Genomic DNA, 24,748 nt, shown 5'->3' on the forward strand with positions numbered 1-24,748 from the left:
AATTCGATCTCGACGTAAGCTATATACATAGAACTCAAGAATAGAATGAATAATCTTTAAAGGGTAATGAATATTCGCGGTATTGATCATAAAATATCCATACAACTCTATTGTATTAATAAACATGTCGGTTTGTGTGTAATATTTAATAAGAACAATAATATAAACTAATTAGAGAAATCGAGTTTTCTGCTGATACTAGCTCGTATAGTTCTTAATAATTATGCATAACAAAACACATGATAAAAAATAAATTTAATATACTCTTGATTAGGTTAGGTTATTTTAGGATATATTAAAACATAATTTAATGGTATATTTTTTTTTTTATCATCAGTGATAATAATCAAATGCGATGGGATATATTTATTTGTTTTATTCGTAACTTGTACGATAATATTATATTGAGCATAAAAATATTTAATTTGTTTCACTTCCCACGAAAATCGTATTTTAATCAGTTGTCATTATTGTTTCAAATTAATTTTCCAATTATTTAAGTAAAAACCATATTTTAGTCCCCCTTATATTTGATCCCTGGACGTAATTTAATTAACGGCTGTTGCCTCTGTTGTTAATTGGTGAAATGGTTCCCAAGTAATATGATCACGAAACATCAACAATATTTGGAGATAAATATAATATTATAGGACAATTAATTAACTGGATTAATAAAACTGACATTCAAAGGCATATTAATAAACGAATTTAAATAAAACTAAATAGATATATTCTTAATACAATCTACCGACTTGAATTCGTTTCAAGAACTCGCAGCCTAACTGCCTAAGTAATATTAAGTGATATTTCCCTCGTTATAAGTTACACCAAACTCATGAGCACACAAATAATAATATTTCAAACCATCACTGGGTAGTATCATATTGCTTGTAAAATAAACATTAATAATTTTTTGAACATTTTAAAATAGACACTATATGAGTTATGATGTTGAATCGTATTTTATATTTTGTAGTATAATAATTTATTTTATAATATTTGATAAAATATTAAACAAAACACCCATTATTAGTTGGATATTTTTAGTCTTAGCCGCAATGTTAATATTTGGGCTTGTCTTGTGCATTACATATGAATATAAACATTACAATTTAGTTTTTGAGTAAAATGGTTGTAGGTGCTCTAGATTTTTCAGTATAGATACCCAAGGCCGGATGGGTATGTATCGGCCCATTGAGATTATTACTTCTAAAAGGCCCAAACTTACGTCTAAAACTATTACAATCTTACAAGGGTGGCTAATAGTACTTTAAACATGAATTTATTTTCACTCACGCTCACAAAACCAGCCCAAACATTAAGCGGCCCAACGTGTAGCATTTTCTCAGTAGTACGCCTAACCAATCCAGCCCTGTAGGTACCTTATACAGTAAATAATCGTTAAGATTAAAACTCAAAATTATGATTTTATTTTTGACAATATCATATTATAATACCTATTATAATGTGTATGCATGATAGTATAGATATAATTTTTTTTTAATAAGGCTTTGGAGACTGAGGTCAATAGTCCGTAAGGTTAATAGGGTTGGGATGGTTGGTACGGTTGGTTAGAAACACGTAGTGGCAAGGTTTTTAGAATACGATCCCGGGTGGTCACCCATCCGGGAACGGACGTTATTTACTCTTAACCACGCTTGATTGTAGCCCCCACCCCACGCCGAGTCACAAAATTTACTTATACAACATATATTATAATATTAATACAAATATTTTTTTTTATTATTAATTATTGATAAGTCATTGATTTGACGCAGTGTGTTGTGTACTTGTGTGGTAATTTGGGTACGTATTTCGTGTTCGTGCTGTGATAGACACACTTGCATTACAGTCATACCCAAACCCATCACTCAAAATCCACCGAAATCTATCAACGGGTCAACTTCCGATCGGCTGCGCTGCGAACCCGTATACAGTGATAATAACGGATACGCTGTGTACCTACACTATAAAATTCGACATTCTTCGATGTTGTTCGATTTATTTTACTAATGTTTCCCTGGGGTATTCCAGACATATCCTGCAAAGCACCCCCATATTAATACAATAATATAAACGTACGATAAACTTGAATTTCTAAAATAGTAGAAACTACTGAATATTCTTCCGAACAACCTGTAGCGAATTATGTCGCGGCGACTTTGAGCATCCTATATTGTCACGCCAACCGTCTCATAATCCTCGTGAAACAGTTAACAAGTTAGACCGGAAGTTTATCAGGAAACTCGTATCGCCAATGCTCAAAGTTGTATATATCAGAGGGATCACTAAATGGCGGCCTGTGGACGAATTTTATCTGTCCCCAGAAATTTATAATCTTAGTTATTATTTTTTTTTATGGTGAATTAAACGATTAGTTTTTATTTTATCTTTAGTTTGTTTCGATAAACGTACGTACATTCAATTTTGATGGCCTCCAAAAAACTTCCCGAATTCTCAAAATGGATTTTCAAAAATATTGTTTTCTGCCATAAAATATAATTATAATGAAATATGAACTTTCGAAAGGTAGAGAAAAATCTGTACTAGCTTATATTATATAGGTAGAGATTAAAGAACGCAATTTAATCGGGTTCGTAAAGGAGAAAAACGAAAAAAAAAATGAAAAAATTCGGGTGATCAAAAACGGTTTAGGTCACGATGACGGTAGAAACTTCATATTATTTTATCAACACCTGGAGTCACCTTCCCAGCACTATACCGTGTCGAATATATTCAACTTGCGGTGTTATCGACGTTTTAAATATGCAAAACGCGATACGATTCAGAAGAAACCCGGCTCGGCCGACGGAAAATATCATGGTTACCCGTTCGACGTGAGCACCATAAACATTGTGGTCGGTGGTCGGACTTGCACGCGTTTGGTTTACGTCACTGATATTTTCCGATACGCGACTTCCTCAACACGTCCGTCCGCAAATTCACAGTGAGGTTCTATAAACCTGTCATGCACTTGCAACCTCCGCTATCCATCGTTGTACTTTACTCATCGCTGTCATTTGTTATAAACGCATATTATCAGCTGGCCGGTTCAGTCGTCCCCACTGTTTTCTCTGACGCGACCCAATTGCCGGCGATTTTCAATAGCAGCGTTTACCGTGATAATAAGGTATACTGAGGTAGTAGAGGGTACCAAGTGTAATAGGGTATATTATGGTATAAATTAAATTTCAGCGAAACTTCTCTAATGTAGTCTCCATAATATTACTTCCACCGGCCGCTTACCGAAGATTTGCGTCGCGTATGGCATGCGCAAAGCAGGGACTCGAACCTTAATGATTTTAACGGTTCCGATTCCTATTAGGTATTCCCGGAAAAACTAAAATGTCGGTTCCGGTTCCGGTTCGGTTCTTATAAAATAAAAAAATTGTTACCTGATTTGGTTTTTTACTTATGGAAAAAAATTTGTCAAGTAAAAGTGTCGGCTACGGTAACGTTCCGGTTTTTAGATTAATTTAAATAAGGGTTCCGGTGAAGTTCCGGTATTAAAATTAATTTAAATAAGGGTTTCGATAAGGTTTCGGTTCCCAATATTCAAAGGATTCCGGTTCCAAAACCGGTTCTATTCGGTGAGGTACCAGCCCCTGGCGCAAAGTCACCGTCGATAGCACTCGAATCATATATTATATTAGTATTATTATATTACCATAGTCGGTGGATAAAAACTATAAATACATCAATATTGTACTTCTTCCAGCAGTTCATATTATAGCCATAAAAATATATTCCATAGTAAATAATAAATCGATGAAAAAAAAAATACGTTTACTAAAACCCGCGCGTCTAACCGTCAACGATAACTAAATTTACTATGATATATTGAGCGAATTACGATTGCGTACTGACCGACCTTTTTCACTATTACGATCGCGTATAACAATGTGTTGTAAGTACCTACGAATCTTAGTGCGACGTTGCCATTTTTTACAATGGTAAAAATATTTTTTATAAAATAACGTTTATCTACCTACATCCACAGTTAATTGTACAATGCACATCCGATATATTATTATGTTGTCAATTGTCATTGAATCTTGGGAAAAAATACATATGGAATCAATATTTAAATATTTGCCAAGAATAAAAGTATAACCAAAACAATTCCAATAAAAGACATCCAAAAAATAAACCATGTAATACAACTACTATGGGTATGACCAATATTCAAAGTAGATGATAATATTATTGTATTGTCTGCAGAGGCTCTGACTGCATAACCATGGTTATGCCTAGATATCATACCAATGTTTTAATTTATGATATTTTGTACTTACATTGTATTATAATACATTTAATTATATGTAAGATATATTTTTCAATGTTTCCAGTTATAATAAATTGATAAGTGCTATAAAGAATTCAAAATTAGGGATAATATTATTATGATTAATATTTATTATTACAATTTTCACTTAACACCAAAGGCTTTATAGTAATACGGAGCGTGGTGGTAGTTCCCGTGGTGAACGTGATGACCCGCACTTCTGCGCATGTGTGTAGGTCACACCAGTTTGTGCTTAATTAAACACAAAAACTGCATAATTAAGTAATTATTATCGTATTCATAGACATGCTCCGTCTGCAACCTACTCTATTAGTATAAGGTCTATGTTTAACGTCTAGACATTAAATTGTCTATGTTTATTTGGAAATACCTATCAGTTATTGAATAATGAATACCAACAATTACATTTGAAAATTAAAAATATGATACCTATTGATATAGTTAAATATAAAACTAGTCTAGATATCCGGTGTCCGACGACTGAAGATTACAAGCCGGACGTACCTCGTAAAGTCGTAAAGGTAGCATGCGCAAAAAGTCTCCGATATTTCATTATATATTTTATAGATAAAACAGTTTTCGTGTGGGAATAGTGATAATTTATTGCATTATGTCTCAACGACGTTTATTTGATGTATTTTTCGAGTACAAAATGTGTAATGAACGGGCTTAGAAAATTTAAGTACAACTTTGGTGAAATACGTAGTTACGGCGTGACATATAAATTTCGAGATTTATCGTACACTATCATCGTTTCGCATTATTCATAATATTATAGTCATATAGCCGGGTATAAAGATTGCGTACATTAGATAATATACAACGTTATTATATTTGCGTGGCCATCGACCACGGTATAATATTAGTATACTGTGCTAATTCAACGGGGCAAAAGACAAAAGAGATTACACGACGATTTAGTCTTTTGATGACAGTGTGCATGTATGCCTCCTAAAATAATAAACTTTGACCGAGTAGCACCGGTTAAGATATTTGCATGTCTGCCTTTACATCGTTACTATAATAATAATACCTAATCACAATAAAATATTTCAGCGTTTTAATATTATAAATTAACAATTTTATGAGAACAATAATTTTCATGCATACAGTATACATATTACATAATATTATTATAAGTACATAATATCATTTTTTATTGTGATCCGCGGCACAATTTGTATTTTTCAATATTGCAGGATTCAGCGGATTGCAATTTTTAAAATGACTTTTTAACTGATCCATACGATCAAGTGGTTGTGGTTGGACAGTCAAAATATTATCGTAAAAATCAAAAAATGCATATAGACAATTTTTTTATGTATAATTATATTATTACTTTTTTCAATAATAATACACGACACAACATTTAACACGTTTGTGTTTTGGCGAACAGATAAAATTTAATTTAATATTATTACGCGATACGTCATCACTCTTATATAAAAAAAAAAAATGCAATACAGAAACTATTTTACAGTTAGATACCCCTAATTATAGGTATATGATATCATATAAATGTTTAAAATGAACATATCTGCAGGTCGACGTATAAGTTTGCGACATTAGGACACTAGATTCGTTTACAGTTTAAATGTAATAATATACAATCGTGAAGCTATAAGCAGAAAGATATGATCGTTTATTGCATGTATATATATATATGGGTTTCAAACCCGAAGTGGATATATCGAGGGGGGGGAGGTCGGCAAATCGATATGGTATATATGGCACAATACCTAGGTAATGATTAATGAAGAGCGGCTTACCGACTATAAAAAGCGACTCGACGACCACGTCGCTGACCATGGACGGTTTGTCCGTGTTGACGAAACTGGCGTTGTACGGCACCACGATGGCGACGTAGAACGTGGCTATCAGTATCAGCCAATCCCAGCACGTCTTGAAAACCCCGTAGTGCGATAATACCCATCGGGATTTTTTCAGCGCCGACGTTTTGTATTCCGGTAACGGCGCCGACGAGCCCTGCAACAACGTCTGTGGAACAAAAAAAAAACGCAAGACAAACAATACAATAACAATAATAATATACGAAACAAACAGGCATATATAGGAGGCGCCTGCGACAAAATAATAAAATACGCGATAATTCACATGAATTTTTCAATTATTACGTGCGAGGGTGTTGGACGCTCGTGCGTGTCTGTCGCGAGTTTACAGGTGGTGGAGGCGTGGTACTCGTTGTCGTGGTACCTAGCTGGTAAAATACGGCTGGCGTGTAAAAGTAAAAATTCGGTTTCGGAAAAACAGGCGTAATAATATGTTATGTGAGAGGGATGCGCACGACCAGCCGTATGTGTTCACAGCGTGGTGGACAGGGGTAGAGGGCTAAAACCGTTTTTAAAAATATCGCGAGTTTGTACACCAGCTTGTTTCCGTGCTGCACTACCCACAACTATAATATTATATGGACGGCTGCAGACGATAGAAGTCCTGAGTTTTAGAAAAGAACTTCGTATCGGAAAAACGTCATATTTGTTTTTCTTTTTCAAAATTATCATTGTCTTTATCCTTTGAATTCCAACTACAAATCCCCTTTTACCACGAAGTTTCCCAGAATTTTCCCTCAATTACGAAATCCGTTAATATTGTATAATATTCAATCGTTATAATATTATTATTATTATAGGTAGGTACGTATTATTATATAAATAATATGTAACTACAATATTGGGAATATACACAAACTTGGAGTTTTTATAAATCAAAATAATATTAATCATTGCGTAATATCAACACTTCCACTTAAAATGTATTCACTTGCACCTAATATTATTATTGTTTATACCTACACCAAGAGTCTAAACGTCAGTTGATTCCTTGTTCAGTCGATTATTTCCCATTTATCGAAGTTTTTATCAAGACTCTGTGCAATTCCATAAATAATAAACAAATGAATTAAAATATTTTCTAGCGTTTGGCTGCGGTAACGTAAAAATAAAAATTAGTTAATTTTACACAAATAAATTGAGAGCGATTCACGCTACACAATGAAGGCGTAACAAAAATAATTAAATTTGTTGCTGGTCAATTTCATACGCCGGTCACACATCGCCCTAACAGCATATTGTTATGACCTTTGTGTTGAAATGTGCGTATGAGGATGAAATTAAAAGTGTGTTTCTATGTGTTGGAAATTTAATGCAAACATATTGAAAACGTGACACCGTTTTAATAACATGCCGCCAGGTGAATTTGCAAAACATCTTTCGAGGACATTGTTAAGAAGCGTATGTCAGAGGAAATTAAACTATGAAACCAGGACACGAGTCAAACGTCAAAATGAATAATGCTAGTTGATCCCTAGGCATTTGAGTAGTATTAATGGTAATTCAACGAGAATAACAACGTAGGAAATGGGATAGGTTTCTGGTCACGAAAACACTTCTTCAATTCGTTTCCACCGCTGTAAAATGAATATAGATGGGTACCTACACTTTAAAATGTTCGAAAAAAATCTCACGATAAAACGATAAAACGATCAGGCTCACGTGTAACAGTTGGTTTGAACTTGTGGTAAAAAAAAAAAAAAAAAAAACGTAGATACAACAACACCAAGAGTCACTGTAGCTACAAAATTATATGTTACAGAAACATTCCAATTTGTTGCTTCAAATTAACGAGTAGGTATACTCGTATAAAATTGTAATAACTCATAACCAAATTAATTGGTATATAAAATATTATATATCTTGTTCAAGTCAACGCGAAGAGTTGTTTTTAAGACATGCGCCATGCCACTCTAATCCAACTATCCATTAAAATGTAGGTATTAAAATATTTATCTTATATACTTTTATAAAAACTTCAATCGGCTGAAAACGTCTTAAATAATATTTTATACACCTATATTTACTACTGCAGAAATAGTGTATACATTAAATATTGTATTAGCTCAAAAATTTAACGAAAGAAAATATGAAACGTTTAAACTTATTAAATTTGTTTTCTGTATGCATTTTGTAAATGTATCCAATTTAAATGTGCATGTTTAAAAGAAAATAATAATGTAATAAATGATTTTCCTCCGGGATAAATATAAAAATTAAATTGTATTTGCGTAGACGTTTTATTTGAATAAAAATATAGTCATATTGAAAACATTATACCAAGGTAATATCTATTTTTCATAATCTAATCAATTTACTGAGATGTACAGAAGTATACACTTGAGTAGGTATTCGATTTCTATGTGCTTATTTAGTGCAAACAATAGTTATGCGCTTAAATTTGAATTTTCTCCCAATATTGTGGTTATTAAAAATGACATAGCATTATCATCCCACGTGAATATCATAATAATATATGATAATTAATTTAAATATGTGTTAATGCAATGTTGAATAAAACAAGTCGCGTCTCATAACTCGACTTTAAACGATTTACTTTGATATTATTATGTAGGTAGGTACTTTAGACTCCAAAATAAGCGATGACTAAAATTCATTGTAATAAACATTGGATTAAAAACATTTTTTAAATAAATATTAATATGTGCTTATTTCGATGTTGTTTTAAAAACTATCTTCATAAACTAAATGTGTAGAGAGATTATTTAAATAAATTAATCCAATTTTTTACACGCACAAACGCGGTGCAATTTATGGTTTATATATTATTAATGTACACCTAATAATTTTAAGACAAACATCGCTACTATGTAGATGTATTGTGTATTTTACCGAGACAACAATATTTTAATCATTAATCATGTTTGTAAAGGTATTTTTGTTGGATACTTGCCGTTTACATGTTTTATTATTGCCCTTGGGGAAATTAATAAATTATCATTATTATCGAAGTAATAATAAATAATGCTACCTAGCTAACCTACCTAGCTGAGTGTTGGTGATAAATAATACAAAAATTAACTTTGATTTATCGCGGAGCCGTAATCGAACTTTAAGTATAGGTAAGCAAGCACCTGATGATAACGCTTTTAGCTCATAGTAATTATTGGTGTTCAGTTAGGTATTCAAATGTTTAATGATTTTCGGTTTTATACGCGTATCTACTCAAAACAAACACGAAATTAAGTATTTATCCAAGAAGAGAAACGGGGGTGGAATGTCTCTTGATTATTTTGCTTTCGGTTTTTAATTGATTTAGGACTGCACAGTTCAATCACAAAACATAATAAATCATTCATGTTGAGAATAATAATACGTTTCCGTTATGATGGAGCTTTTTTTTTTTGTCAGTACCTATTATTGGTGTCAGTATTATGCATATCTATAGATAGGACGCATCTCAAAGTATATACATATTATTGTGATTTTTTTATCAAACATTTCAATTGCAAAATTATACGATTGCGTGGCGTAGTGAATAGGCTCAGCTACCGAAGGTATTATAGGTATATGCTACCCGTTACTACCATCCCTCCGTGGTTATAATTTTTTCGGTCCTGTACAAAAAAACCTATGCTGTGATATACTGTCAAAAGTTCGTGATTTGGTATGGCCATAAGCAGCTGCCATCAGAGGCCTAAACGTAAGCTACGCATCGGTTTCAGCTGCAGTTTGAAGTAGACGATATTTGTATATTATTGTGCACTGTGATAACGCGCTTTTGACATTTTCTAGACAATATTTTTTTTTTTTGTGAATATTAATTATAAACGGTATAAACAATTAATATATTTTTACTAACATAATAATTTGTATATATTATTCTTTGTTGATTATGCAATTTTACTACTGTGTAGATATTGTTCATAATGTGGATAATAACTATACAAAGCGATTCGCCAAGCACGCACATCCCATTTTCCCTAGAACAATCAATTTATTCAAATTCTGACTTTTTTAATCTTTGCGCGTACCTAATCGAGTACCAATTGTTTTCAATTGCTTAGATTTTTTTTTATACCATTTGAGGAGTGTCCTGCGGCGGTTTTTATTCAAACGTGAACCAATTTATTTCACTGTAAATTGTTAAGCAGATGATTGCTTCTATCAAGAGTTTTATTTTTAAAAAAAAATATTTACTAAAGATCATATTACCTATGCCATAAAAGTGAAAGATGATTTTATAAATAAATGAAATAGATTTAATATTCCTTCGCGGAAGGTTCTCCACAAGATGAGACTATAAAGTATAAATAGAACAGAGTGGACATTAAATTGCTAATTATTTAAGGAAGGCATAATATTATGAAGAGAATAAAACAGACTACATAATATACTGAGTATAAGTATACAAGTTAACATCTTTGAAAGCGGGTGATTACTGATTGGAATGATTTAATTTTGTAGAACGATCGATAAATAGACCTTGTAAGAGTTGAGAGGTATTTCTGTCTTATTATTCGGATACCGCAACGGTATCGGTATATATTATTCAGCACGATTATCAATCGATATGGTTTTTGAACAAGTAAGTTTTCAATTATTTTGAAAATTTTGGAGGGAAATACGTTTCCGCATACAAATCATGTGATTAAAATAATTGTTTCAATGGGATAGTGATGATATAAATATTCTATTATAAAATCATCAATATTGTAAATTAAATATATTAAAATTGTACACAAAGTTATATCAGGTTGTGTTTTTATGACCATAATGGTTTAAACGTTCATAGTATAAAAATTAATATAATAATACATATTTAAAATATAGTATATACTAATAACGTATTATGCGTGACGTAGGTGTACCACTCATTTCATGATATTATGTGTAATTTCATATCATATAATATTATTATATTATTATAAAAGCTAACTGAGTTAAAAATAGTATGATGCAATCTGTACATTTTCAACAAAAAAAATTGTTAAATACGGTTTAGAGGTATAATATTATAAATAAATACATAGATAGCCTTATAGCACTATTGGCACATTTTATATACATAATAAACATACTAATATTTTTTATAATATAAACAAGGTATTAGCGTTTGTCGTCCAATAAAGCATTAACACATTGTATTATAATTTTGATGTTTATGGCAAGCTATTATTATAGGTAGGTTGTATTGTATTTACTATTATTATTATCGTCTACAACGGTTATCACAATAAATTGTATATAGAAACCAAAATCGGTTTGAAAAAAAAAATAATATATACATCTATGAGATTTTTACATTACATAATATTAAAAATTATTCACGATTATTTATAACAGAAAAATACAATTTATCATACTCCCCTCCGTTTAACATAGCTTAGGTACTATGTACTTAATTTATACAGTTTCGATGTTAAATATAAGTTATAGCGCACAATAACGGAATAAATGGGATGTTATAAGAATACGACACACAGTCCTACACTGAGGTCGCCAATATTTTTGATACTGCGATTATTATAATAAAAAAATTGTGTCAGTATTAATATAATATTTTATTCGAACCCTTTAAAAATTAAATTAAAGTTTAAGTCCGCTGGACATCGAATAACTTATGTACCAAATATGAATGATATTTATTTGGTAATAATTAAGATAATTATTTATCTAGATAATCGAACGCAAATTAATATTGTTTACACCTTTGTAATAATAATTTCGATAATTTCATTGGGTATTTGCAATTTCAATTTTCAATTAAGAGTTAAAATTATGAAATTATGAAATTAAACAGTCTAATTATGTATGTAAATGTGTAATGCTTAACAATATTATGAACCTAGTCTTGATATATTCAAAAAAACCGATTTTAGCTCGGGAAGTTAAAGATTCTCAATTAGGTATATTTTTCTAAATATTGAAGAATATAATTATTATTTATAATTTTTTTTTTAAATTTAATTCGATAGAATTTGTAGTTGGTAATTATCATTAAATAAAATATTTTAAAAACTGTGCACGAAATAATTTAGAAAAAAAAATCACAAAAATACATTTTAATTCATAATTGTATGTAAATAATATACCTATACTACATCGATACGGGTAAATAGAAATAAACTAATCGCTCTCGGGTTTTCTTTCACCCACAGGCATATTGACACAGCATTGGTATCAAAACGTTTAATAATTAATAACGCAGAGCACGATAGAGTAGCACAATCTATAACTCATTAATTAGGTATCGATATTATTATAATTTAATTTGCGTTTTAACGTTAAGTTATTCACACAACGTTCTCGGCAGGCGTGGTTCGGAGTATTTTAGAACTAATTTTATCCGTGAGAAGATTATCAAATTCCTGTATATTTATGTGGGAAACGTGTCACCGAGGAGTTAAGAGTAATGACTAATGAATGACCCGCTACTGCAGTTATTAAAAAAACGAAAAACATATAGGTAATACACTAGTACAATTTTCTCGTAAATTCTATTAGTTTTCAAACTGTTACAACGTGTACTGCAGGTAATTGATTGTTCAATGAAAATACAGAGGATGCCTGATGCAGTGTAATGGATATTCAACCCAAATATTATTCATAGATTTTAACTTAGTTACCATATTATAGAATAATGATACGGGTCAAACGCTTCGTGCTAGTATAGTTTGATACGCAAATAAGCGAAATAGTTGACAGATTTGCATAACAATGTTACTTCCACACGTCTGCCGTAATCTATATAATTGTTAATTTTACCTTTATCAGTTGATCTACATCAGGCATGTCAAACACGCGGCCCTCGGCTGATTTTATTTGTGGCCCTCGATTAGGAAGGGTACAGTCCAACAACCAGTTAAGTCCACGCTTTAATCAAAAACTATTTAAAAATATATTAGATCTATATTTTGGTCGAAAAATCAGGAAAAATCGCCTTATTATTTCCGAAGATACCTCGAAAATAATTATTTCACGCTAATTTATAGTGTTGTGTGAGGTTGAGAATTTTGTTTTCCTTCTTCCAATTGCGCTGAAATCTTCAATTATTTATTCACAATTAATCGTGAAATTAAATATAAAAAAAAAAAAAATTATATAATTTGTATTTCGTGTCACAACTACGTTAATGAGATATATACATTACATTTTCGTTTAGTCTTATCTTCGGATAAACTGTAATTGAATAAGTATTGTATAATATTGAACTATTGTAATTTGTAAGTAATGAATAAAATAAAATTTTTTGTAAAATTTTTTTTTTTCGATACATTTTTATGCCCGGCTCACACAGTATATTATTCAATATATTCGACACAGTTAATACTTTGAGTTTGACATGATCAACATCGACAATCTATAATTACATGGATAGATTTTTCTGTCATAACATAAACATAATACGGTTTATTTTGATAAATAAAATATAATGACTTTTAATAATTTCAAGTTATATTGTTTTGACATCATTAAAAAATACTTATGGTTAAGTATGGATTGAAAAATGAATTGATTTTAAGGATAAAAAATAGGTAGTATAACGACGGGAAATAAATTGTGTCGAGTTTTAATAAATTAGTATCAAAATATTTTATGTAATATCTGTATTTTCACGTTTTGCCACCGCGTCGATGATTATTGAAAACGAGACTATCCTCGTTCTAAATATTATAAATACCATTGGCCTAATTAAATTCGATGATTTATCGCAAATAAAATATATAACCAACAATAATAATATTTTGCTCGCATTACGCAAATGGACGATTTAACGTATTTTGTTCACACCACGCTGATACCGACAGACGAGACGCAACCCTAGCTGGTTTTATACTATAACAAACATATATTCATATGGTATAAACCTATTCAATTTATATTATACAATGTATTGATCATTTTCGTATTTATAATAGCAACACACCAAAACGCTATACATGGCCAGGCAAACGAAACAAGACGAATTCGAACACATAGTCACTGCAGCATATTTTGTTTTCAGGATTTATGTACGGCGCAATGTGTAGGCAATACAGGTGCATTTCTGCGCAGAAGTACAATATTATTTTTGAATGTTTCATACTAAGCAGTTGTTGTTGACTTTTGGCGTTTTAGTCAGTAAAATTTGAAACTTGGGTATAATCAAGAATTGGTTCCTTGAAATTGAGTTTAACATCGACATTTCTATTTTTATTCCATAGTATTATAATCTATATTTATATTGTATATTATATTTTGTTATTATATTATTATTATAGAGCACAAATCCAAAGTCCAAACAATGGTATTTTAACAACGCAAAAAACCACGTGAATTCCGAATGTTTTTGATTCATACGATTTGTAAGGTAGTACACTGCCACTAGTACTAAGTACATATTAAATACATTCAAGCCTCAAGATAATATTATTTTATTTCAATAGTCCAACCGCACACGTGTATAGATATTGTTTGCATAAAACATCAACGCAAACGTTTTTTAAAAATTATTTCGTAATGATAGTAAGTTAATAAAACAAATACTAATCCTCAACCTTAAACACGGTGAGAACCTAGCTATGAACAATGTCATACTTGTGATAGTATTTAATATATAATAAACATTTACCTGCAACTAAAATATTAATAATGATACTATATTAATACAACAATGTGCACACGATAATAGTATTATGTTCACAAAAAGTGCTTTTCGAATAAAACGAAATACATTTAAAATGTGCAAACAATAATAACAATAAATAATATTGGATTTTGGAACCGACTGAATACCGCGGTAACTGTGGATTTGGCTGGTGTCCATTGGTATAAGGATAATGTTTCTGTTTTGGGCACTTTTGTAAGTGAGTTGTACCTTCATTCGCATTGATTCGAAAAAGTAATGAACAATACTAATGTATCTACATTATTATTAACATTACTCTTAACTTGATGGTTAAATCGATCGTTTGACATTCAATTATAAAAGATAGAAATAAATAAAGTATAGAACATCTGTCATTATTTCTCGGTTTGTTCTTAAAAAAATTTAGAACAACAGCCAGGATTTATAATTTTGACATCGTATGTTTGTGTACCAATCATCATATTAATATTATGTATCAATATTTCCGATTGATTATATTTTATACTATAAATACAACAACATCCACGATGACTAATACATTTTATATGTATTTAGTGAGCACCCATATATTTTAAAATTCAAAATGATTGTGGGCCAGCCAAAAAAAAAAATGTATGTTATATCACCAATTACTAAAATGATTTTTAAACATACTTTTATAATATAATTTATAATAAGAAAGCAGGTAAGTGGATGTCGCTCTGCTGTACAGTAGATTACAAGTGGATCATTGTATAATGGTTGTATTAGACTTGAATTCAATGATATAATATCATTGTATAAGAAAAACGATTCTGAGCGGAGACGGTTTGTCAGTCTGGATATTTTATATTTTGTTATTATTTATTTTATCATGTAAGTTAAATTAATATTAAAATATTATAATTTTTTATTCGTATCTATGGCGATAAACAAAGCGTTAGAAATTAAAATCCCATTTTTAGCGTTTTTTCGTAATTTTCTGGTGGTTTTTCCCGTGGCATTAAATAACTATTGAGAAAATTGAAAAATGACCTCTTTAAAGTACCATCTTGATCCAATTTGCTAAATTATAAGGTACCATAATATGTTGAAATCGAAACATTCTTTCTGGAAGAAATTTTTTATACAGGATATAAAAAAAAAAAAAAAAAAACCACCATTGTAAAAACAATAGCTTCCTCACCCCGCTCAGAACTTAATATATTCATTTTTTTTCTAAAATAAAAATTTACGATATAGGTATCTAATTGTATGAAAATAAAATGAAATATTATTAATATATTATTTGGTCAACATTTCAAGGAACTATGGTTCTTTATTTTTGACAAAAAGAAATGTTATTTTGTAAATGTACCTGTTTGTTTGTATTTTTTTTTGTTTTCCCAATTATAATATGAAAAATCACTGGAAATGATTTAATTATGACCCCACCACTCCCTCTTAAAGTTCCAGAAAGATCCAATTTTCTTCCAAAAATCACACTCAAAGTTGAACTTTAACCGTCTCTACATGGTGGTGACAGGTGCACAAAAAATAAAACACACACGCATCATTGTAAAACCTCCGCGTTGACATACTTTCATCACTATGAATCTAAAAATCTGGTTTTCGTGTACTCGAGTAGTTTTATATTATCTAGTATATTGTGCAGTAGGTAATCTATTTATGAACGAAATGGAACCGGGTTTAGAATATACACAATCAATATTCTAAGGGCAATTGAATAAATCTGCGGTCCTGATTTTCAATCATGTGTCATGATTATTATTATTATTGTTATTACATACTATTCCTGTGTTTGAACAAATTATAGGCAATGATGATTATAACAAATTTAGCGCTAATAACTCGGCCTATTTTGCCTTTAAAAGTATGGTTTGGTGATGATTTTTTTGTTAAACAATGACATTAATTATAACTCGTTATTTTGTTCAACCGAAAATCTAATATGCAATTTGAGGAAAAAAATGTTTAAAAAACTACCATCTCTAATCAATTAAAATAGACAAATAACTATAGCTCTGTATTCTAATCATGGTTTTAAGAATAACAAATATACAATTTCTGAATTATTTTTTTTACCATATCATAATAAAATTGTTAAGATTTATTGTTATGTGCAGGACTAATGACTATATTATGTACATATAATATAAGATATAGCGTAATATTAATGAAGATAAAAATTCCTAAATTTCCCGCGTGTCACGTAAAAAAAATGTACGTTAAATTTGTGTTTATAGGTAATTCCAAAATAATTATGTGTTTAGTCACCTATGGCTAATTTTATTATACCTATCTTTATTTAATTTTGTGTAAGCCATTTGTATTTCTTATCTTGGATTGGATATATTTAATGTTATCCATTAGAATAGTTTTTTTTTTTTAATTTAAGGGAATTATAATGTTCAAACACTGTAACACTGCACATTTTGACAATATTATTTTTTTAACGTACTGTGTTATGTTAGGAAACTGAATTCAAGAATATTTGTTTATTATAACGAAAAGTGTCCCGATTTCCCGTGGATCTGTTCAAGCAAATACTTTAAAACAAGTTCACGTTCACTTGAATGGGAATCTAACCATAGGAAAATTATTTTTTAACAATTATTACTGTCAAGAAAAACAGGTATTCATCCAGGTATGAGATATCTCAGCGACTCAACTCTATATCAAACGAAGTCAATATTTTACTATGATCATTGTTTCTTATCACATTTTTCTCGACGTTTCGACAGTAAATTTACTAGGTATACCTAGTCCTATATTTTATGTTTATTTTTGAAAATATGAATTGTTGAAAAATTAATATTAATTTTCTTTTTTTATTGACCGAAAATAAACATCGAAAACACACTGCCCATTAGTTCTATAGTCATTTTCCATTATGGTATTATGAATACATGTAATAAAACAAAATTTTTTTTAAAAGTAAAAATTAGATAAATTAGTTTTTTTTGAGAAAATTGATTACGTCTATTAGGTTCATAATTGGGTCCAAGTGCGATGTTGTGTGATGTTGTGTGAAAACCTTGATTGAGTTTCAAACAGGTTAAAGCAGTAGAAAATGTTATTTGAAATTATAAAAAATATGATATTAAATAGTAACATTTACTAAATTTAATCTATACTACAGCGTCAACGTCGCACTCGTTTTCGTGCGCTATCTTGTGATGTTTTCAAGGGTAAGGTATATCACAATCGCACAAACGTACTCGATCGTGCCAAGTACCAATAATGATAAGGGATACACGCAAATCGCATATCACCGGATGTCCGGATGTACCTAATATTATTATCATTGTACGATTCGACTAAAACAAACAAAACTCACGTTGTTCAGTTTCAGCTTGCCGGTTTTCGGTTTATCACTCTTGTAATGTCCGGACAGTTGGTAAAGTACGGCTCTGCTCCTCCGCCGTCCGTACGCGTTACTGGCCGGTTCGGGTTCTTCGGGTTCGGCTTCCTCTATAAAAACACGAATTGATGATGAAAATAATGTAATAACAACATTAACAATAATAACAATATCGATGATAAATTATCTCCGTTATCGTAGCTGTTGTGGACCTCTAAAAACACTCGGCGGTGTCGAATGCTTAAAGTCTGTAGCATATTAAATCGTGTAGATGTAGTGCAGCGGGCGTTTAAATGTTAATAATAATATTGTTTTATATTATATTTGTATACATAACATTATTATAAATCCGAACAGTGCTCCGTTTCCGGTCGGTCGTCGTTAGATAAAAGAACGTCGCGAATAATAATAATAACATGCAAGACGCCGCGTGAAAAATATATTATACGTATAATTCGCATATAGGTTTAATATAAAATATACATAACATATATTGCGAAATACACGAGAAATTCGTAATTTATTTTTCTTTCTCCCCCGTCGTATTTCGAGTTTTGACATGGAATGCGTATCGTTAAACGTAATGGAAATTCGTCATAGTAAAATGTTTATTACCATAACATCGAATCAAATACGGCTTTGTATCGAATACGCGTGTTGTACGTACGCCGAGTGCAGGCCTCCGTTGCCAGGGCGCATTTCACGTACGAGCGCCGAAATATGAAATTAAATTTATATATTTATTTGACAAGCACATTGGCTGCACACCGAGCCAGTGATTACTATTCGTCGCGGTTCATCGGAAAACGAATAAACATTATAATTATTATTATACTATGCACCAACCCAGAAGTAAATTCGTGCTGCACGCATCGTCAACTTATAAAAACGGTTTAAGGCCATACCGCAGACACCTGTAAAGGTACTGATATATATGATACTACCCCATAATATTATAAATTAATTTACAATAATAATTTGTTCTGTGATATTATAACATTTGTCTCCGCTAAACGTCTATAATTAGCATTATAGGTATGTAGGTATAGTTTGACTCCCAGGCCGATGATAAAACAGCAGCAACCCAGGTTAAATTATTAAAGTTTTTTTTATAATGATTTTCGATTAAAAAGTACCCGTATCGTGAAATCGCATATACCTTAGATGGTAGGTACGTTTTATTACGAACAACTGCAGTCCTGCACAAGGGAATACGAATATTAATTTACCGTTCCATTTGATTTACATTTTTTAATCGTTGTTTGAAAAAAAAATTAAAACTTATATAAATGTTGTTCTTTGTAGTAGATATTAGTATGCTTTATTAACATCAACTTTATTTATTATTTTAATTAACATTAATATATAAGAGCAAATAATTGGGTTGCTTTTGTTAAAATTATTAAAATGCAATATTGGTGCAGTATTGTGTAGAGAAATTTTTACTTTTTGTTTTTCCCGATTATTTTTAAAAATACTGGGTATTTGTTTTACTTTTGACTTTCTTATATTATCAGCTAGATCCAATTTTCTACAAGAAACTGCCTTCAAAGTTGAAAATTAAAGAATTATTTACAGATTCAAAAAGTTATAAAAAAAACATAAACACATCATTGTAAAATCAATACGTTCATCGCTTCGCTCAGAATCTAAAGTATACATTTATAGATTAAATAATTCAAAATGTAAGTAATAATTATATAAAGGAACATCTCTAAAAGAGGAAACTTATGATTTGACACGATTTCAGAGCAATTTACATTTACATTTTCTTCTCGGAAATAATGTCACAGCTTTAAACATTTAAAGAACGAAAAAAAATATCGAATGCCCATTTTTTTTCATTTTTTTTGTGAAAAATTAAATTAAATGCCGAGGTATCAAAGACACTATTGAATTTATAAATTATAATACGCTTAGTTTCCAAATTTCGTATAATTGAGATCAACACATTCTTTGAATGTATAATAATATTTGAGGTATGTACAAATTAAACACGTATTTCTGTAGTAATAAATACTATATAAGTTGCAAGAGGGGTCATATTTATTGTAAATATTGTAAACGACGCGCGATTAATAATAATTTTAATAAATCAAATAATATATTATCAACAATATATTTCAAGCGATAGACATCATAATATTTACTTATTGTTTTATTTATTTTAACGTTAATACCTAAAGTAGTTTGTCTTAACACATTTTCAGTTGTTGTTGTGAGTGTGTGAACGCGCGGGCACGGGTGTGTGTGTGTGTGTGTGTGTGTGTGTGTGTGTGTGTGTGTGTGTGTCATCAATCGAAATCTCCAGTATTAAATAAGGTTATCGATTGCATTCTTGTTGTAGAAAAATGCCAGCAATTTTGCAAATTGGAAGTTAGCGATTTTTTGCAAATAATAATAATCCTCGTCTCAAACAAGGTATTTTCACTTGATTCAGTGGTATTGTTCCTTTTTCTATTATCGCGTAAATAACATTCCAATCTTAAAATCCCCTTTGATCAAAATATGTCCAGATTTAAAAAATACACCACAATCGACCGGCAACACTCGATTCGTATCATGTCTTACGTCCACAATCTAATTGCACAAGCCTAGTCATAATTTGTATCCTGTCTGCACTCCGGCTATATAATATTTAAATCTTAACATTTAACTCAACGTGTACCTACATTGTTAACAAAAACCAACAAAGACTATGAGTGCTGGTCTTAAAGGTTTAATTAGGTATTTATAAAACAAAACAACATTAAATTCACATCAAAAGAAAATAAACCAAGATAAGACACAGAATGTCAGTAATGTTGATGATTTTTACCACTAATTTGTTTTGACGTAAAGCGCTATCAAAGTGTTTTAATTTATAAGAAAGGACAAAATTACAAAATTTAAATATTATAATTTTTTTAGAATAAAATAGCTGCACGGTGTTAAAAATTAAAAATAAATATGCCAAAATAAAATATTCTTCAATAATATGTTAAACTTATTTATTGTATAAAAATTCAGACAGAATTGCCACTGTTCTCGATTCGCACGTGGTGTAGCTTAAAATTTTAATGTGAAGTTTATATTATTTTATTTTTTGAAAATTTAAAAATCATTAATGATAAGCGTTGTGTTAAAAAAAATATTACAATTGCCAGAGCTCGATTTTCTACGGCGTACAGCTTTAAACATTTCAAGTGCTCATAAAAATTAATGATTATTAAAGGCACAAGATTATTCCAATTGCATATACGTAATACCTTAAGCCTTTCGTATTTTAATTTTTAAATATACGTTCAAACGATTATCGATTATAGACAGTAGATTTCCAAGATATTTTGTACAAAGTTCTGACAAATCAAAATTATTAATATCTTTTGTATTAAAATGCCACTATAAAAATACAAATAGTACCTATACAGTATACACAATATAATATAATTGTTTTGCAAATCAATCCTACCAGGCTAATAAAGACATGTGTTTAAACATTTTAGTGTAGCAACGAACTGGACTGTTGGACTGTAATGGTATTTGTTTGAGACATAGTTGTTAAATAAAGCATAAATAATGAAATAAAGAAGAACATTAATATATCATCACCAATAAGTTGTAAAATAAGAGTAGTGTTAATAAAATATAAAAATATTCTGAACTTGTCAAAAACACGTATTGTTGGTTTTTAGTTATGCAAGTACGTTCAATAAAACTCTGGTATGAAAATAGATTTTTCTGAAAGTTTGTTTCCAATTATATAATACTGACAACGTTTATTATGTATGAGTACATTAAAAATAGAAAAAAAATATTTTGTACAATTTAATATTACAAAAATACTGTAAAATAGTTGAAGAAAAAAATATTAAACAAAAAAAAATTGTAATAGGTAACTAAACGATCATAATGCAGATTACAGACTACAAAATATTAGATGCGTTTTAATATTTAAAATTGACATCATATTATGAATTTATGATTTATATTCAGCTTGAAACAAATTTCAACTAGACCTGCATTTTTGTTCTTTTATTATTAGGATATAATAAATAATAATATTCAATCTAATCTCTTGGGTACATTAATAATGTGTGATAATTGAGTGATGTTATGACTGTGGAGGTAATTAATATAAGAAGCCACTCGGCAGTGATGACAATTCCTAAAAGACTTGGATTAAAATATATAATATTTTTATGTTATTTTAATGCTAATTGAAATTGATTTATACCTATGTGCCTAGGTATATGTATATTCTTCAAGAATAAACTAGTAGGTACTATAAATATGTCAGTGGTAATAGCTGCAAGGTAACTAAGTTATTATTCCTTCTATTTTTTTTTTTTATTATTATCATTAGTATTACTCAAACTTATTGGTCTTATATTAGTATTTTTAAAACCCATACAATATTACACATAATAATATGAATAATTATCCATCATCAATTCTGACTGTTAACAGTTGTAGACGTTTACATTATGTATGATTTACTTTTGTAACAGGTACTGTTTGCAAGTACAAAAATATTAGTTTGAAAACAAAAACCCGCCACTATGTCAACATTCGGGAATGCTACGTGTCGACATTCAACTTAAAGGAATGTATCAAAGTTATAAAAGCGTAGTTCCAAAGAAATACGTAGAAATACGTAAATGACTTTCAAGCAATGTTTGTCAAATAACAAGGATTTTGGTCTATGACGGATAAAAATACACAGACCGACGCAATATTTATTTTTTTAGGTCTAAAAAACACGGATTTGCGGTTAGCATTATATCGGTTTTGGATGTTATTGAACCGGAAATAATAAACAGGTATTTATTTTCGAAAACAATAATTGCTTTTTTAGAAGAAAGTGAAGCATTAATGATTTGAAAAGCTATTACTTGTATAATGTTTTGGTACTAAGTATTAACATTGAAAAGTTTCAAACTCATACAAAAGAACCGTTAGATATAATATAAATGTTAATACATAAATACATAATAATAAGTACATATTATTAATAATAAAAATAATTATTATTTCTCATAAATTATAAAAAGTACTTTTTAATATAGCTAAGTTTTTTTTATCGTAAATGCTTAAACAATATTTTCTCGCCAAAAAAATTATTTTTTAAAAAATTAACATTAATCCAGGATGCTACTTACCTAACGATAATTCTACTAAACTTTATATATTATTATTTTTCATGATCAATTATATTTTACAATATTACATGTGGTAATAATTATCACTTTGATAGTATACTATGTATATTAGATAACGTTACAAAATTATTTTAAATAAAATCTCATTAGTCATACTTTTCACAAAGTATATAAGGATATTTTAAATAAAAAAAAAAAGGCGGGTAAGTCGTGGATGTCGCTCTGCTGTACAGTAGGTTACAAGTGGGTTACTGTAATGGATGGAATTAAATTTGAATCCAATGATATTATATCATTGTATACGAAAAACGATTCTGAACGGAGATGATTTGTCAGTCTAGGATATATTATTTTTAAAGAAAAACTTATGGAGAACCTTGTACCAAATTTTAAAAACTTAGTTATAAAAGAAAAAATTTTTACGATTTTTCAACCACTAAATTACTTGCAAATTTTCGCAATTTTGACATATTTCGTATAAATTTGAACTTTAAATGCTTATAAATAAAAATTGTGACAATGTATTCCTTTTATTTTGCAACTGCTATTGTAAAAATATGTTAGGAGCCTTGTATTAAATTTCCAAATCTTAGAATTAAAAAGAAAAACTTTTATGAATTTCTGTCTAAGATAATTTGAACATTGCCGTAATTTTTACGTATTTAGTCAAAATTTGAACTTTAAATGCTTATAAAAAAAAAATCGTGACTATATATTTCTTTTATTTTTCAATTGCTATTGTAAAAATATATTATGAGCCTTGTATTAAATTTTGAAATCTTAGATATAAAAGGAAAATTTTTTATGAATTTCTAGCATAAAATAATTTACGAATTTTCGTGATTTTTACATAATATGTTGTCAAAATTTGAACTTTAAATGCTTATAAATAAAAATTGTGACAATGTATTCCTTTTATTTTGCAACTGCTATTGTAAAAATATGTTAGGAGCCTTGTATTAAATTTCCAAATCTTAGAATTAAAAAGAAAAACTTTTATGAATTTCTGTTTAAGATTATTTGAACATTGCCGTAATTTTTACGTATTTAGTCAAAATTTGAACTTTAAATGCTTATAAAACAAAATTGTGCCTATGTATTTTTATAATTTTTGAATGGGAGTTAGAACAACATATGTGGACCCTTCTATTAAATTTTCAAGTATTTTGTCCCAGCTAATTTTTTTTTATCAACATTTATAAAAAAAAAATCAAAAAAAATCGATTATTTCAATTGCCTATAAATAGATTAAAAATTAGTGAAATATTTTGAAAATAAAACTATATAAAGAAAATGTCAATTTAAACAACTGGTAAAATTTTCAAGTGTCTACGACTCATACTTTTTGAATAATAACAAATATCAAAAATCGTTTGAGGCTAAACCGTTATTTAATGCGGTTTTGTAAAAATTTAAATTTCAAACACTCCTAAAAATTTTTTGTCTTAGTCCGGTTGAGTTTTTTTTACAGATATTTAAAGAAAAACTTATGGAGAACCTTGTACCAAATTTATA

At 29.5% G+C, this 24,748-nt stretch overlaps 1 protein-coding gene across 3 annotated transcripts in view; it reads right to left on the reverse strand.

Annotated features, from left to right (window-relative positions):
- Nucleotides 1–24,748, reverse strand: part of LOC100568954 (potassium voltage-gated channel subfamily H member 8) — a 155,002-nt gene that overhangs the window by 91,490 nt on the left and 38,764 nt on the right. For all 3 annotated transcript variants that reach the window (XM_029490945.1, XM_029490946.1, XM_029490944.1), the window contains exons 2-3: nucleotides 18,069–18,202; nucleotides 6,076–6,304 (exon numbers count right to left, since the gene is read on the reverse strand). In XM_029490945.1, the coding sequence (XP_029346805.1) occupies nucleotides 6,076–6,304; nucleotides 18,069–18,202 (363 nt within the window). The remainder of the gene's footprint in view (nucleotides 1–6,075; nucleotides 6,305–18,068; nucleotides 18,203–24,748) is intronic.

This window comes from Acyrthosiphon pisum, chromosome A2 (genome assembly GCF_005508785.2).
Source record: "Acyrthosiphon pisum isolate AL4f chromosome A2, pea_aphid_22Mar2018_4r6ur, whole genome shotgun sequence".
In the NCBI taxonomy this organism is placed as follows: domain Eukaryota; kingdom Metazoa; phylum Arthropoda; class Insecta; order Hemiptera; family Aphididae; genus Acyrthosiphon; species Acyrthosiphon pisum.